The 18,271-nt window shown below is 37.4% G+C and overlaps 1 protein-coding gene across 1 annotated transcript; it reads right to left on the bottom strand.

Annotated features, from left to right (window-relative positions):
* Positions 1-759: 759 nt before the first annotated feature.
* On the bottom strand, positions 760-17,839 carry LOC127010182 (uncharacterized). The gene is made up of 8 exons (XM_050884057.1): positions 17,619-17,839; positions 16,568-16,747; positions 15,610-15,738; positions 15,042-15,313; positions 5,661-5,851; positions 2,210-2,338; positions 1,881-2,030; positions 760-788 (listed from the first exon to the last, which is right to left on the bottom strand). The coding sequence occupies exons 2-8, from the start codon at positions 16,655-16,657 to the stop codon at positions 760-762; spliced, it is 990 nt and encodes a 329-aa protein (XP_050740014.1). The 5' UTR covers positions 16,658-16,747; positions 17,619-17,839.
* Positions 17,840-18,271: the final 432 nt, after the last annotated feature.

Below are 18,271 nucleotides of genomic sequence, written 5' to 3'. Positions count from 1 at the left end.
TTGGAGAGGTGGAGCGCCTCCGTGCTGTGATGATGTCATCAGCAAATATGGCGGCCCAAACAAACACATATAAGTGCTTCCATTGCATTTCACCCCTTTGTGCCACCATAACCACTGCAACTTCCTTTTCATCCTCTGTTGCAAGGAGCTCTTCGGCCAGGACAGCTAGTGATGCATGTTTAAACGTCATCAGGAAGATCAGCTGATGCCATTTTGCTGCCAGAACAGCTAGAGAGAGAGCAGCGGACGCCATTTTGCTGTCAGTGAGATGCCGCTGGTCTCGCGGTGACTGCGATTATTCGATGTTTTCTGCCTCACCTTTGCACCACCATCATACTAATCCATTAATCTATTGTACAGTTAATTATTAATTTAATGTGTTTCCTGACAGCAGACCATTTTCTTTTCTTTTTTGCTGGTAGGGGGGTTTTTGGGCCGTGACCGCCCATATGTATTTTTCCCCATAGGTTATTAAGTTTGCCATTTGTGTATTCGCCATTTGCACAACTTAAGACCATTTCATGTGTGTGCAAGTTTATATATATATATATATATATATATATATATATATATATATATATATATATATATATATATATATATATATATATATATATATATATATATATATATATATATATATATATTATTTATTGATGCAGAAATCTTTTACTCTAGCTGGCAAAATGAATCCCTGTCAACTAAAATAAATCTAACCATCCATCCATAAAACCAACCAGAAACACTATTGCACACGCCTTACAGTGATCTATTAATAATCTCATCTGCTGGAAAGTATAAGTTAAACGGTTGTAAAGGACATATTGATATCCTCTAATCTTTAATGAGAGAGGTGAACTATGTAGTAAAATAATCAATTGAAAAACATTCAGCATTCTAAAACTGAGGGGAGATACCATTTAAAATTATGCACATAGTAACTCTGAGGAAAAAGATGTTCTTCAATGTGTGTGTGTGTGTGTGTGTGTGTGTGTGTGTGTGTGTGTGACTAAAAATACTTGACTTCTTAAAATAATAATTCCATTTTTCAATGTTAAAAAAACCACACAACAATCAAGATAAGAATAATGCAACTGATGCTATTAGTGAAACATATACATCCATATGTACAATATAGTTAAAATATACAATATCATGATTTTTGCTGATTACTCAGTGTACAGCCAATAATACATAGAGGAAGGATGATGCTGTGTCTGGGGGGCCACTAAGCAATGACCAGTGGCTCGTCATCAGAAAACCCTCGTATCATTGGGGAGTCGTCATCCTCATCTGCAGGATATGAACAAAAGACGATTAATTCATCTTTCAAGAGGGAAATGTCAAGGCCTCTCTGTAGTCATTATTGATAATTGTCTTCATGGATCTTTCCATTTTCTTTTTATGGGAGCAGTCTGCTGCAATTTTTTTTCTGCTCTTAGTCTGTCCCCTTCACCACAAAAAAAAATTATAACAAAGAACAATAGTTTACATAATCCATTTAGAGCATTCCAGGAAGTAGTCCTTCCCTCCACGGCATCTAGCAATAAAATTTCCTTACAGATGTTAAAGAAACTGGCAAGCCCTAAGTAGACTACTGAAGTAATGGCGATAGCATTTGTTCATAAACTTCTCAATATTAGACGCTCTTGGTAAGAGAATAGCAAATATAATTAGAGAAAGAGAGAGAGAGAGAGAGAAATTACTGAGTCAGAGGGTGAGAGGTTAAGAACCACTGATTTAGGGCCCACATTCCTTTCCCTTATGTATGTATGTATGTATGTATCCACCAATCTATCTATCTTATGAATCTACATATCTCTGTCCTTTAAACCTGTAACAGCGATAAATTTCCACACCGCCACAGAAGTCCGGCTCACCTGAAGGTATTCCGTCTCCACCAGCAGCTCGCCGTTCTTGAGCCAGTGAGAGAGAGGGCTCTGGCTGGCCGTACACGCTGCACTCCAGCTCCACGTTCTCCTTCTCATAGGCGAGAGCGTTGGCCGGCTGCCTCAGAAACCTCGGAGCAACTGTCACACAATTTTCAAGCTTTAGTAACTGAGAGAAACATGATGACTGAAGAACACTAAGATTTTACTATGCCAAACTTTATACCTCAAACCGCAAAAATATTGCTAGTCTTTGTTATTCCATTTTCAACATTTTTACCACTCTAGTAACTGAGAGGAACTTAATGATTGACAAACACTTAAGATCCGAGCAAGACGTCTGTGCCGGACCACCAAGATGCCGACCACCACGATGAGGGCAACTACTACCAGGAACACTGACACACCAACACCTACAGCACTGCCTTGAGAGATCACCAATTCATTGTCTGCAAAGGAAATAAGAAATCAGGCCAGACAGAGAAGCAGGTGCAAGGATGAAATTTAAAACTATGTCAGGGCAGGATCATCATCATCATCATTTCATCGACGCCTGCTCCTAGGAGCTCCCACCAGGGGATAGCCATGGCAGAAAAGCTTCCAACTTTCTCTAACCAGACACTCCCTCCTTGCCTGCTCAAAGTTTCTCAAAGATCTTTCCCCCCTCTCCCTAACGTACTCTCAGCCTATCCCTCCATTTCACTGGAGGTCGTCCTCTAGCATTCCCTCCCTCTATCTCACTCACATACACCCTTCTGGTCATCTTACTCTCCTCCATTCCCTCCATGTGGCCAAACCACTTTAAAGTCTGTCGCTTCACTTCTTCCACCACTCCACACTTCTTCCCCTCACCCCTGTGACACATTCCAATACGCTCATACACACTTTCATTACTCATTCCATCCATTCTACTCACACCACAAGCACTCCTCAAATAACTCATTTCCAATGCCTACACTCTAGGCCTCTGAATTTCATTCCAGGCCCACGTTTCACTTGCATATGTGAGGGTTGGTACTATTATTGTATTTCTCAAATCCCTCTTTACCTCCATGCTCACACTTCTGCCATTCATGATTCATCCCAAAGACCCTACCACCCTTCTTCCTTGCAATGCCCTTTCTCTTATATCTCCCTCCATACCACCATGCTTACACATAACTGATCCAAGGTACTTAAACTCATTGACCTCCTCCATTTCTTCACCATTCAAAATTATTTTGCATTCTTTTTCACATTCAATTCCCACTCTAAATGGGCATGCAAAATCTACAACCTCACTTCTACTTCGCTCACAAACCATCACTTTACTTTTGTTGACATTTACTTTCAGCTTTCTCCTATTACAGACACTATCAAAAACACTGACCAAATTTTGTAGGTCACTTTCATTTTCTGCAATGAACACCGTGTCATCAGCAAACAGTATCGAATTCAGTACCCACTTCCTTCCCTCATCAAACAGTCTTACTCCAACTTCTCCAACTTTGCCCTTAATTTCTCTAATAACACCATCCATATAAATATTGATTAACCATGGTGACATGATGCACCCTTGTCTTAAGCCCGCTTTTATCTCAAAATGTTCACTTGTTTCTCCATGTGTGCATCTGCACACATGCAGATGCATCCTCATAGAAAGACTTTATTGCACTAAGCAGTTTTCTTCCCACACCATAAATCTTTAAAACATCCCACAATGCAATCCAATCGACTCTGTCATAAGCTTTTTACAAATCCATGAAGGCAGCATATAGTTTCTTTCCTTTTGCTAATATTTTTTCTACTACCATCCTGAAGGCAAATATCTGATCCACACATCCCCTTCCCTTCCTGAAGCCTCCTTGTTCTTCACTGATTTTCTCTTCTGTAAGTCTTTGCACACTCTCTATTATGACTTTTCCATATACCTTTCCGGGTATACTCAGGAGACTTGTACCTCTATAGCTCCCACATTCCCCTCTCCTGCCCTTCCCCTTGTAAACTGGGACAATGATGGCTTTTGTCCAGTCTGCTGGCACAACCCCCCCCTCCCATGCTACTTCACATATCTTGACCATCCATTTAACAACTACATCTCCTCCACACTTCAACATTTCTGCTGTGATTCCATCAATTCCTGCTGCCTTTCCATTTTTTTAATCTTTTTATTGTCTGATTTACTTCTTCATATGTTATACTTCTTTCTTTATATACTCCTCCTCTACCTCTACTTAAAACTGCTGCTGTTACAGCTGCTGGATGTCCATTCTCAAAATTCATTAAGTTTTTGAAATATTCTCTCCATCTCTCTTTCACAGCTTCCCCGCCTTTCAACATCTTTCCGTTCTCATCCATACATTTATTTTACTTGAGGAGATATTTTCTGCATTTCTTTCGTTTTTTACTTCTTTCCAGTATGATTTCCTGTTCCTCTTATATTTTTCACTTAATCTTTTTTCCAAAGTCTTCATCAACTCTCTTCTTACTTTCTTTTATTGCTTGTTTTAATTTAATTTTGCATTCTCTATATTTCTTTTTCCTTTCCCTTTTTACTTGTTCAGCCACATTTCTTTCTTGAGTTTTCTTAAAAAGTTCCCTTTTCTCTTTTACTATCCTCCTTATCTCTTCTGTCCACCATGAATTTCCTTTTCTTTTTCCATCTCTCACCACTTTCATCCCTAACACTTTTTTTGTTGTAGTTACCATTATTTCTTTAAATGTTCCAAAACCTTTTTCAATATTTGTATTATCTTTTACACTTTCCCATTTTTCACTTAAGGCCTCTGCCATTTCACGGTTATACTCATCTTTTATTTCTTTTTCCTGTAACTTTTCTATGTTCAGTATTTCCTTTTTTACTTCACCTTTCTTTTCAAACACCCACTTTTCTTTCAGCTTTAACTTTGCCAGCACTGCAAGATGGTCAGATCCATCGAACATTCCTCTTACTACCTTTGCACCAGGGCAGGATGGAGTACAATAACATCAGACATAGAAAAGTGAAGGAAGTTGGGAAAATTTTCTTTCCTGCAGTGAACAAATAATAATTTATAACCCTACAGAGATGATAAATGGAAACTTGGAAACACAAACACAAAGTACACTGCCAAACACAGGTGCACACACAAACACTGCTCCAGTGGTGCAGTGTACAGTGTCTTGGCCTTGCAACCTGAGAGGCTGAAGTTTGAGTCTTGCTGAAGATGAAAGTTATTTCTGTTGACAAAGAATGGTTACTGCCGACATTCCAGGGACTTTCCATCATGACATGAATGCTCTTCTTACCTTCACACCATCTCTACAAGATGCACACTCAAACTCAGCACTGTTCTGGAACCTACCTCTAAATTCACTACACATGTTCTGCACCCACATGCTACAGGGTTACTTCTTACACCTTCTCTGCAAACTGCATATGACCACACACATTCAGTTAACATAATACCACATTCTGCCTATAAGATTACCACTTTTATTGTATTCACAGTCATTATCAAACCCTTGGATTCCATTCCATTTTTCCACCTTTAGACATTTCCTGTGCTTCTGCCTCACTTTCCACAATCACCAGATCATTCACAAACAAAAATTTTCATGGAGATTCTATTCTTTAACACCAGACAGAGGCTCAAGAGCCATTGTAAACAGCAAAGGGCTCAAGATAGATCCTTGATGAACACTCAAATATATAGAGAACTCAGTCAAATCTTCATTTACTTTCACTTCATGCACTTACACACTGCCATAGCAATTCAAACCAAATGGGAGTAAATAAAATTATCCTCTTACCAATAGGTTTCTCGAGCCGTATTGTTTGAGACCACAGCGAGAGGTATCCATTAGAATCCTTTAGGGCTACAGCAGCATAGTAAATAATGCCTGCTGCTAGGGTATCCACCAACAGGGGCGGCTTAGAGCACTCATGAGTTTCTGAATCAGTCATATCCATGTTCCTTGATAATCGGAGAATATATGTGTAACTGAAAAAAAAGAAAGTAGAATTTGTAACAAATATGAGAATAATCTGCTTTTTTTGTTAATAAATAAAAAACTGACAGATGCCAGCATGTATCTGAGTAATACTTTTTTCTTATAAGTAAGAGTTATAGTTAATATAATGCTCTAGTTAACATCCATCCATCCCCTTGCTATCGCGCCTAACTGTTTACGAAACTGTGCGTGATAGAGGAAATGCATGACAGCTGCACTGAAGAATCAATAGGAATAATTCTGAGTGGTTATTGGGAAGCTAATTACCTACATTTTGTGCCTATTATACCTCTCTTTAGACATATTTTCCCACCAAACACTGTACCAACATGATATTACACTTATTATAACACTTACAATGCCCCCTTGTTATGCTCAGCGATTCTTGTAATGTTGCTCGGCCATTGTTATCACACAAAAAACAGGTGAGTTTGGTTCACTTGTTAACTGCTCAACCCACCGTGCATAGGTGGAAGGGAAGGATTCAAACCAGACAGTTGATCAGCTGAGCACAGCAAAAGGTGGCTAGACTAACAACAGTTCCCTCAGCAGCTCTTATAAATGACCATTTACCAGAAACAGCAATCATAGTTGAATGTAACATTCGTAGAAGGTAATAAGGTGCATCAGAGGTGATACTGGCCACACCCATATAGCTCCAATGCTGCCTTTATTTTCGGGCCCCGCCCCCCCCCCCCAAAAAAAAAAAACAAAACAAAAAAATCAGCCATTTACCTAATGCCACCATCTTGATGCAACTTGTTCGCTCCGTGGCATAACATTGCACAATGTTTGGCGGTTAATTCATCAACTGAACACAGGGCAACTTTCATTATTGGTAATGGAGAGATGCACACTTGACTGAAAACAAACAGGAGAATGGCAGGGAGCGTCGACCAATCACTGAGCAAGGATGGTCGATAACATACCCCCAATCGGCTGCCTGAACCGCAAAGTCTGGGTGATTCAAATCCACCAACACGTCACGGTTTTCACTGTGTGATAGAGCGTTTCAGGTGTGTGATAGCATGAGGATGGCAGCTTTTAGTATGTGCGTGATAACAATGAATCATGGTGGCAGAAGATGAGATAGCAGGGGTTGGTTGGGTATATATCATGATTGAAAGTTACAAAGCAATCGCTACGTGGCATTAGTCAGGGATCATACATCGTAGCTTGTGTTCTACTGGACAACACAACAAATAAAAAGTCTAAGAAGTGATTCTTTTACTTAAGGTAGATATGCAAATTGCCCATTTTAATCCTCTCATGCACCATGAGTTTCAATAAGTTTTCTTTTCTGTGCCTCTTTGTAGCATCCCTGCTCTGGCTGGCTCCCAGCAGTTTTCCATGTGCCAAAACATTTTGTTTCTCAAGTCAAGTTTCACCCCCAAAGACTGCACTCATGCTTATAAATAATATATCAGTGATTTTGTTATTACAGTAAACCCTCAGTTATCCAGGTGCACCGTATCCGACCTTGCCCATATCCGGGAGTTTTATAAAATATTTGATTTTTTCCAAAAAATTTTTAAAAAATTGTCACGCGCCGCCAAAGTCGTTCAAATTGCCCGCACGATGCCTCTAAGCTCTGCCCGGGCGCCGTATTGCACCCATAAGGCACACCCCAGCTTGCACGTAGCAATGATATTGACGACCTGGTGCGAAGGTTCGCAGGAAAGCTGTGTGCTTCGCAGTAGGGGAAAGCGGTGATGATTCAGACAGTGGGATGGTCCAGCCATAGCACTTATTGTAAAGTGTATGGGAGCGAGTGCTGTGAGATTTTGTGTGAATGTGCAAAACTTTGTTGCCGTGGCCCACAAAGGGACAACCACGCCCTCAGAGCTGTTCTTTTTGATGCAAGTCCGAGTTTATGTTTTTTTGCATCTCATATGTAATATTTTCAGGGTGTGTCGTAAGCTCTCACTTCAAAAACATGGCAATTAGCGAAATGTAAATTATTTCAGTGACGCAGCGATGCACGGCGAAGGTATTGCCGTATAACACGATCACCACCAAGGCTCTCGTGCTGGAAAAGGAGTGTGACCACACATTTGTTTTCTATAGTCGTGATGATTTGGACAGTTGATTTTTTCATGATTTTTATTAAATTTATATCAATTTAAACAATATAGATGTTGCAACGGTTATAAAAAGGTTAATTTGGTTGATTTATATTCAGATATTATGCTTGTGAAAAAAGAAGGAAGATATAATACCAAAATTTTTGAGATATTTCTTGTAGTTCTCCTTTTATTTTTTTCCCCTATAAATATTGAGAGGATACTTTTGTCCTTATACAAATGTTTTGTAGTAGATATAATATTGTTTATTAGCCAATCAAACTTAAACTATATTAATATCATGGCGAGTATTATGAGTGTCCGTACCATCCCACCTCCCTGGCCGAACCATCACCACGGGTGGGAATGGTTCGGACGACTTAGAAACTTGTCTTTCAACACCTACATCTGAAAACTGGAAATAGCTACGAGTGTCATATTAGCAGCCGAAAGAGCCAAATGATGGAGGAACATTTTGAGATCAACAAAATTACACTACTTCTTAAACTTTTTTTTCTAAAAATATTTTTCTAAAAAGTGGCCGAATCATCACCGCTCTCCCCTACAACTGGCACGTAAACGTTCTTGCCAAGCGCTGCAGACCATATCGAAGTGACGAGAGTCAAGGCAATGAAGGTTTAAATGGTGGGAGTGTCAAAGAACTGTTTAAATGAAACACACAGTGCAAACCCTGCTGCTGCCTGTGTACACGGGGCTAGGCACCCCAGAATGAGTTACCGGCTGAGGCTGTCGCACCTAATTGCCGAATCCCAAGTAACAGATCCTCCCAAGGTGCAGCAGGACTGCGATAAGCCAGGGAGAGATTACCACGAGTGCAAACCGTGACGACGCTGCTCAAACTCTTTTCTCAACTCCCAGAGCACATCAATCGCGCGTATTTCACTCCCTGGTGCAGACTGACTGCTACAAAGCCATGGGGTGTACCATATTATGAGTATGGACAGAAGCACCTATGCAGTACTCTGTCGGTGCCTTTATGGCAGGCCATGATCGAAAGCTGGGTTTTCGGGTCCGTAGACTGAAACTACACCATATCCGGGTTTTTTCCATATCCGGGTGCCCCCGTGGCTCTATTAAGCCGGATACCAGAGGGTTTACTGTAGTTGTAGTTTTAAATGACAATAAAAAAAATTACAAAACAATTTAGAGGCCAATTTTAGATGGAATAAAGTCTGTAAAAACAATTTTTCAACTTACCTCATGTTCCCACTTCCAGTGCTTAAATTTTCTGGGCCAACTTTTCAAGATAAATGCATTTAATATAGAATTCTATGAGGAGTCTCAGACTTCCTTCAGATTTCCAATATGACAATTAGCGCCATGAGATATTTGGGGAAAAGTAAAAACATTTCCTAAAATGAAGCAGTGTGCTTTTTATTTTTTTGCCTTTATTTTATTAAAAAAAAAAAAATTGTTTTTTGCCTCAATTTTATTAAAATCTATTGTTTTTTGCCTTTATTTTATTAAAAACTATTGTTTTTTGCTTTTATTTTAATAAAAACAATTGTTTTTTGCCTTTATTTAAAAAAAAAACTTGTTTTTTGCATTTATTTTATTAAAAACAATTGTTTTTTGCCTTTATTTTATTAAAAACTATTGTTTTTTGCCTTTATTTTATTAAAAACTATTGTTTTTTGCCTTTATTTTATTAAAAACTATTGTTTTTTGCCTTTATTTTATTAAAAACTATTGTTTTTTGCCTTTATTTTATTAAAAACTATTGTTTTTTGCCTTTATTTTAATAAAACAATTTTAATAAAACAATTGTTTTTTGCCTTTATTTTATTAAAAACAATTGTTTTTTGCCTTTATTTTATTAAAAACAATTGTTTTTTGCCTTTATTTTATTAAAAACTATTGTTTTTTGCCTTTATTTTATTAAAAACAATTGTTTTTTGCCTTTATTTTATTAAAAACAATTGTTTTTTGCCTTTATTTTATTAAAAACTATTGTTTTTTGCCTTTATTTTATTAAAAACAATTGTTTTTTGCCTTTATTTTATTAAAAACTATTGTTTTTTGCCTTTATTTTATTAAAAACAATTGTTTTTTGCCTTTATTTTATTAAAAACAATTGTTTTTTGCCTTTATTTTATTAAAAACTATTGTTTTTTGCCTTTATTTTATTAAAAACAATTGTTTTTTGCCTTTATTTTATCAAAAAAAATTGTTTTTTGCCTTTATTTTATCAAAAATTATTGTTTTTTGACTTTATTTTTATCAAAAATTATTGTTTTTTGCCTTTATTTTATCAAAAATTATCGTGTTTTGCCTTTATTTTATCAAAAATTATTGTTTTTTGCCTTTATTTTATCAAAAATTATTGTTTTTTGCCTTTATTTTATCAAAAATTATTGTGTTTTGCCTTTATTTTATCAAAAATTATTGTGTTTTGCCTTTATTTTATCAAAAATTATTGTTTTTTGCCTTTATTTTATCAAAAATTATTGTTTTTTGACTTTATTTTTATCAAAAATTATTGTTTTTTGCCTTTATTTTATCAAAAACTGTGTTTTGCCTTTATTTTATCAAAAATTATTGTTTTTTGCCTTTATTTTATCAAAAATTATTGTTTTTTGCCTTTATTTTATCAAAAACTATTGTTTTTTGCCTTTATTTTATCAAAAATTATTGTTTTTTGCCTTTATTTTATCAAAAACTATTGTGTTTTGCCTTTATTTTATCAAAAATTATTGTTTTTTGCCTTTATTTTATCAAAAATTATTGTTTTTTGCCTTTATTTTATCAAAAACTATTGTGTTTTGCCTTTATTTTATCAAAAACTATTGTTTTTTGCCTTTATTTTATTAAAAACTATTGTGTTTTGCCTTTATTTTATCAAAAACTATTGTTTTTTGCCTTTATTTTATTAAAAACTATTGTGTTTTGCCTTTATTTTATCAAAAACTATTGTTTTTTGCCTTTATTTTATTAAAAACTATTGTTTTTTGCCTTTATTTTATCAAAAACTATTGTGTTTTGCCTTTATTTTATTAAAAACTATTGTGTTTTGCCTTTATTTTATCAAAAACTATTGTTTTTTGCCTTTATTTTATCAAAAACTATTGTGTTTTGCCTTTATTTTATCAAAAACTATTGTTTTTTGCCTTTATTTTATCAAAAGCTATTGTTTTTTGCCTTTATTTTATTAAAAACTAATGATTAATAAACTTTTTAGCACATTTTTAGATGTGGAATAAAGTACATATAATCAAGAAAATCTCTCATGAATTTTGTTTTCATAAGTTCTTGTATCAAGGTTTGTGTCATTACTTCAGGTAGTTCAATAAAAATATTTCAATGTCTGTAAATAGAATAAAACAATAAATATCACTCAAGCACATCACTGTGTTGGAGTACACAACACTATTATCTGATGTACGGTACTGTATGGCCGTGATGTAGCACGTGAAAGGTTTAAATCTCACAGAAGTGAGAGGAACTGTCTGCCCAGTGCGCCAAGATGAAAGAAACTGCTTTTGTTTATGTCTCAAGGTCAAAACCATGCCAGTGTAGTGGGTTGCTCTTTAGTACATTTAGGTAAAGGTGGAGAAACTTATGCTAAACCAGAACGCCATTAGCGTGAATATACCGTATTTCCCGCTATATAAGACGCAGCAGAGTATAAGACGCACCTATAATTGGCAAGATATATTTAGAAAAAAATAGAAAAACTCCACATTTTCCCTGAATTTAATGTATTGACCACCTTACAATTATAACTATGATACTGTATGCTGCTTTGTGTCCTTCTCTGTGTTCAAAGTGTTCTACTGTTAGTTGAAGAGTTACAGTGCTCTTACCCCAAGCTGCTATGACTTTGAAATGGTAAACTTAAGGGTTCGTTGTTAGATACACTCACTGCGCAGTGTGCAGGCGGTAACTTTCCCCGAGCTACTGAGGGAACTAATCACACGGAGATGCTACATTTGATGGGCAATCTTGGCCTTATCTTGACTCTCAGGGAACGTATACCTACTTTCAAGTAGAAATTGCTGATTATTTTTTTCAATCATATTAGGTTCCAATATAGCTATTTTTACAATGAAAAACAAAAATGCCTTTACAATAAACACTTTAGTTATCCATGGATATCCTTTCCTTCGAACATGTATCACAGAAAACGTCAGCTGACCAGGCCGCTGCATAGCAGAAATACCTCCAGACTAATCCGCCCAAGTCCGCCTTACGATCGCCGATCAGTCATGTCAGGCAGCACCATGCTCCATCAATATAGTTCCCATGTAACAGCTGCTTTAACCATCACCGCCAAGTTACCCAGCACACTGGTGACTGACGGTGTCGTGTTTTGTGTTTCGTGTTCATGCCGCGCCTCAGCTCCCACGTGGTGCTTCTTCTTCTTCTTGTGACCTGTATGGTCATGTCCTCCTCCTCTCTTCTGCTTAATCACACTTTCCTTTTCTATTGCATCACACTATTCAGTATTTAAATCAATTAGTATTTGTACCTTTGGCATATACTGTGCAGGGGCAACTTTTGGGGGATTTTCTGAGTGAAAAATAAGTGTGTGTTACACACCGCAAAATATAGTATTTTTCTTTCTGGTGACATCTGGGAACTATTGTGTCAAATGGAGGTGTTTTGAGTGTTGGTTTCATACCAGTAACAATAACCCCTAGGCCTACCAAAACCTTACCATCGGCGTATAATACGCAGGGTGATTTTTCAAATCTGTTTTGAAAAAAAGTGTCACATGGCAGGAAATACGGTAAGTATTTCAAAATAACAGGTTTGTTCCCATTCGTGCCATTGGTGTGAGAGTGCACTTGGGCTCTAAACATATACCGTTTTCTCCCCATATAAGATTCACTTTTTTCAAAAAAGAAGATTCGAAAAATCACCCTGCATCTTATATGCCGAAGGTTAGGTTTTGGTAGGCCTAGGGATTATTGTTAATGGTACGAAACCAACACCCAAAACACCTCCGTTTGACACAATAGTTCCCAGATGTCCCCAGAAAGAAATATACTGTATTTTGTGGCATGTAACATGCACTTTTTTTCACTCAGAAAATGCCCAAAATTTACCCCTGCGTGGTATATGCCGAAGGTACAAATTTTAATTGATTTAAATAATGAAGAGTGTGATGCAAAAGAAAAAGGAAAAGGTGAATAAGCAGAAGAGAAGAGGAGGACATGCGAAGCGATAAAACTGTACAAGTCACAAGAAAAAGAAGATGCGCCACATGTGGGAGCCATGGCACGGCGTGAACATGAAACACAAAACACAACGTAATGGCGAGCCAGACACTAGTGTTCTGGGTACCTTGGCAGTGATGGTTAAAGTGTCTATTACATGGGAACAATACTGGCGAAGCAGGGTGCTGCTAAACATGACTCTGCTCGGCAGCTGTGGCTTGGACATGGGTGGATTAGTCTGGAGATATTTCTGCTGTGCAGTGGCCCGGTCAGTTGACGTTTTCTGTGATACCCGTGGATGACTAAAGTGTTTACTTTAAACGCATTTTTGTCTCTCACTGTAAAAGTAACTATATTAAAACATAATATGATTGAAAGAAATTAATCAACAATCAACATCTATTTCTACTTGAAAAAAGGTATACGGTCTCTGAAAGTCAAGATCAAGATCAAGATTGCCCATCGAAGGTAGCATCCCCATGTGATTAGTTCCCTCAGTAGCTCGGCACATTGCACAGTGAGTGAATCTTCCAACCAACCCTGTTGTTTACCATTTCTAAGTCACAACTGCTCGGGGTAAGAGCACTGTAATTCTTCAATGAACTGTGGAACACTTTGAACACAGAGAAGGACACAAAGCAATATAAGGTATCATAGTCATAATTGTGAGTAAGGTGGCCAAATGTAATACTGCATACATATTAAGTTCAGGGAAAATATGGAGTTTTAATTTTTTCTAAATATATCTTGCCAAATTATAGGTGCATCTTATACAGTAAAACCCCGATTATCCGAAATGGAAGGGGGGAAGCCTCTTTCGGATAAGCCGATTTTTCGGATAATCCGGATTTATGGCCGCCATTTTGATCGCCGCCAGCTTCTGCTGTATGGTAAGGACAACTTTCTTCCTTTTCCCGGTTTCTTTCGGCATGGTGATGTAGAAAGAAGTGAGGTCGAAGCACAGGTAGAACGCGATGCGACTGCCCAGTGTGAAGTGTGTGACGCGACTGCCGCCGACTGATGATGTAAACAATGAAACCAAACAAACACACGCTACGCTAAACAAAGTAGTACGCTTAAAACATGTGATGTAAATGTTTTATTGTATGTTTGTCTGTGTGTCTCCTTGTCTGGACCAGTGTATGTTGATACTTGTGAGCGTTGCAGATCTGAATTGTGAATGTTGCAGAGTGCGATTGTGAATGGTTGTGCAAGCTTGCAAGTGTGACCTTGATGCATTGTGCAGGTGGAGACACAGTATGATGACTCATATTATCGCTCAACTCGTATGTTGGAAGGGGAATGTGGCATGGAGTGGAGAGGGGAGTCGTGTTTGTGTCGTTGTCTTGAGAGTACGGTGTGAGAGTAGTCGTGCAGTAGTTTGTTCGTTCGCCGCACCTACGTCCTTGCTGGGGCGAAGGTGCGGACGTGGTGTTGTTGAGAGTTTGTTTAATGTTTTTTGTCTAATACATTGATCTATTCGTTACAAGCTATTTCGGCAATACGTATTAGAAAGCATATTCATTTTAACTGTTCTTATCAATTTTAAATGTGTTAATATAGTACATATGTAGTTACTTTTATTTATTTTTGATGTTTTATAACGTTTTAGTATAGAAAAAAAAAAATTTAATTGCATTATCCAGATCAATTTCGGATAATCCGGTTTTCCGGATAATCCGCTTTCGGATAATCGGGGTTTTACTGTACTCCGGTGCGTCTTATAAGGCGGGAAATATGATATACATGCCATTGGTGTGAAAGTGCGCGAGAGAGTTAATGTTAGATAATACTTATGGGGATTTAAGGTGCCATCTGATAGTCTAAAAATTCACTAATCCAAACAACCAAAGACCCATTGCCATTCAATTATAAAGGACTTTTATGAATATGATAATGGTGACTGATAATCATGACAAATTTATAATGGTACTCACTTTCTTGATGATATTTCTTTGGGGAGTGAAGGACTATTCCTCCAGAAGAAAGAGCCATTGTTGAATTCATAGGTGAGTTCATATGGAGGGGGAATGTCTGGACCATTGCAGATAACAGGCTCAGTCAGGATGGAATCAGTGACAGCAGTTCTCATTCTGATAGAATAGCGACCCCCCCAGTCAACTCGAATGACATGGCTTTGAAAGCGATTCTTGTGGCCTAGGAGTTGATAGGAGGATGTGACATTGTAGGTTGTTTCTGTGACAAATAACTGCAGGAGAGAAAGATTTCACATAATTTATTTTGGTACAGGAGGCAGGCCCAGTGCAAGTTCTAAATACTAGACTAACTAACAAGCTGCCTTAACACATTAAAGACTGATCAGATTTCATCCCCTCTCAAGACACCTTTGGAAGTAAATTGGGTAAATATCTTTTGACTTACTGTCTCTTTTTTTAATGAAGCAGCATGTTGCTGGCCTTTCTATCATAATTTTATTTTGCCATTGACCAGTCTTCTGTGCCACTAAAAATACTTTGTCCTCTACGACAAGCATGGATGACTCACCATGTACTGTTCACGATCAATCCCACCCTGAGGACATGACACCTCCCATGCTATCGTCATCATGGTCAAGTTCTTTAACTTTGCTTGCAGGTTCTTTGGTGGAGCCTTGGGATTAGCATCAGTATGAATCTAGAAGAGTAGTGAAAATTAGAGTCCTGTTTGTAGATAAAATTAAATTACCACATTAGTGCATATACCTTAGTCGGTTCACCCAAGTCTGAAGGAAGCATTATCATGCACTGGCAACCTGCAGTCACACTCCGTGTCTGATTTCGTGGATACTGTATGCTAGCCTACACAGTAAACAGTGGTCAGTGTCAATAATATGCAGGCAACCATAACAAATACCGTCAATTATAAACGATTTTGAGTTAAAATATATTAGTAATGTCACAAATAGCTGTTTTGTTAATTTACAAGATTGCTGATTATGATTATTAAACAGCCTTGAAGCTGTCTACCATTGAGAAAATTAGCAGGCTTTATATTAATAAAATAGCTATTTGCAACATTACTAATATTTTTTTAACACAAAATCAACTATAATTGACGGTATTTGTTATTGTTACCTGTACATCATTGACACTGACCACTGTTTACTATGCGTAGGCTAGCATACAGTATCCACGAAATCAGACACGGCGTGTAACAGCAGGTTGCCAGCGCATGATAATGCTCACTTCAGACTTGGGTGAACCGACTATAGTGTAAAAGTCTAATTTTAATGTAAATATATTTTTGACCAAGTTTAGAAGATTGATTTTCACATGGATTATTTTTGGAGTTTAATATCTTCCACAATCAAATATATTGTAATCATAAGGGAATTTTCTTCCATGAGCTTGACTGACATGCCTGTGCCTCATAATAACTCTGAAATATAATATTATAGCTATATAAATGCATTAGATATAAAATTAATGAAAAAATAATTAAGAGGAACAAATAATAAACTTGCCGACTTTTCAACCATTGGACCAATGCCAATGGGTTCTCCGACCATAACAGCAACATGGTAAGTCTCACAGGCGTCCAGTCCACGAATCATGAAAGTCGTGTTGGGGGTGGTGGCAATGTGGGCGCTGTGCTTTAAATCATTGGCACTCTTACCCCAAATGATCCGGTATGTCCAAGACACCTGCCATTAGTGACATAAAAATTATAGTATACTGAAGAGACAGAGAGCAAACATCATTGACTACAAAACAAACAAATGTTGAATATTTCCAACCAATAACAGACAATCACAGTAGAAACCAAGAAACTGTAGAAGTTAGGGCTGACAGAAAACCAGATGGTGTGATGAAGTGAAATCTGCAGCAGCAGGATTGAGTACGCTTACATCAGAGAGACAGGAATGGGAAATGTTAGGAAAGGCTTGTCTTGCAGTAGAACAATAATGACTAATGATGATGATGGTAATTGTAACTAAAAGGTACAGTGAATACTGGAAGGGTGCCATGATTTTTAGTCTAATTAATAGGTTTGAAATATATCATTTTGAACACAACACATTACAACAATTAAAATAGATTCTTGTAAAATATCAGACACTTGGCTAAAAATAATCTCAACTGGAAACTTCATATCTCCTCTCTTATTAAATCAGCTTTCTCAATGTTAGGCATTCTGATCATCTCCACCAGTTTTTCCCCCTCCCAAATGTTATTCAAATACAAGGGCCTAGCTCATCCTAGTATGGAGTATGCATCTCATGTGTTGGAGGACTCCACACAAACAGCCCTTTTGGACAGAGTAGAGTCAAAGGCTCTTAGTCTCATCAACTTCCCTCCTTTTACTGACAATCTTTTGCCTCTTAAATTCCACCACAATGTTGCCCTTCCTTCTGTTTTCAAATGATATTTCCATGTTGACTGCTCTCCTGAACCTGCTAACTGCATGCTGCCCTTGAACTGCTTCCATTACTGTAAAAAACTAAATTATTAAACAAACAAAAAAATAGATAAATAAATAAAAATAAAATTACACTAATAATTCATGTACTGTACCTTTTGTGTCTTGTACGGTGGCTCAGTCCAGGACAACTTAGCAGTCGTTCCTTCCTTTGTCACAACAACCTGAAGAGACTCCACTGGCAACAACTTGTTGCCTCGTGTTATGACCCTGACTGTGGTCTCAGGGCCAAGGTTGCGACCTTCGTATGACCTTACCCAGAATGTGTAGGTCAAACCAGGTGCTAGTCCCAGCACTGTAAAGAATCAAGTGTTCATTATATAACATTATACACTCTGACTGCAGTAAATGCTCAGTAATCCATTACCTGCAACTCAACATTATCTGCATGGGGACTCCTATCACTGCATCTTCTCATGGTACAGTAGTGTTGGGGAATTTTTTTCCATAAATACTGAGAAGCACAAAATTATAACAACATCTGCATAACCTACAAGTTAAGTGGGGAAAACAATATGCAAAATAATCTCAAAAGTCCCATAATATATACATAGGTTATGTGGAGAATTTATGTAGATCAAGAGAATTGCACTGACAGCTCTCACAACTGATGCCTTAGGAAAGAGCAAAGAGGTTTATTTGGTGGAGGTAGTCTGAGCTGCTAGGTTTGAAGCCACCACTCTCCTGTAGTAGGGGCCATACAGTTCTGAGCACAAAGTGTGGGTGACAAATGTGAGGGGGTCAAAGG

The sequence above is a fragment of the Eriocheir sinensis genome, chromosome 42 (assembly GCF_024679095.1).
Source record: "Eriocheir sinensis breed Jianghai 21 chromosome 42, ASM2467909v1, whole genome shotgun sequence".
NCBI classification, from domain to species: Eukaryota; Metazoa; Arthropoda; class Malacostraca; order Decapoda; family Varunidae; genus Eriocheir; species Eriocheir sinensis.
This window is presented reverse-complemented; position numbering and strand designations above follow the sequence as displayed.

Excerpts from the sequence above, each read along its gene's own strand:
- LOC127010182 (XM_050884057.1), bottom strand. The coding sequence starts at position 16,657 with ATGATTCGTGGACTGGACGCCTGTGAGACTTACCATGTTGCTGTTATG. Across the intron at positions 5,852-15,041 it reads AAAGAAATATCATCAAGAAA|TTACACATATATTCTCCGAT; the intron begins GTGAGTACCATT and ends CTTTTTTTTCAG. Across the intron at positions 789-1,880 it reads TGGAGACGGAATACCTTCAG|CAGATGAGATTATTAATAGA; the intron begins GTGAGCCGGACT and ends TATACTTTCCAG.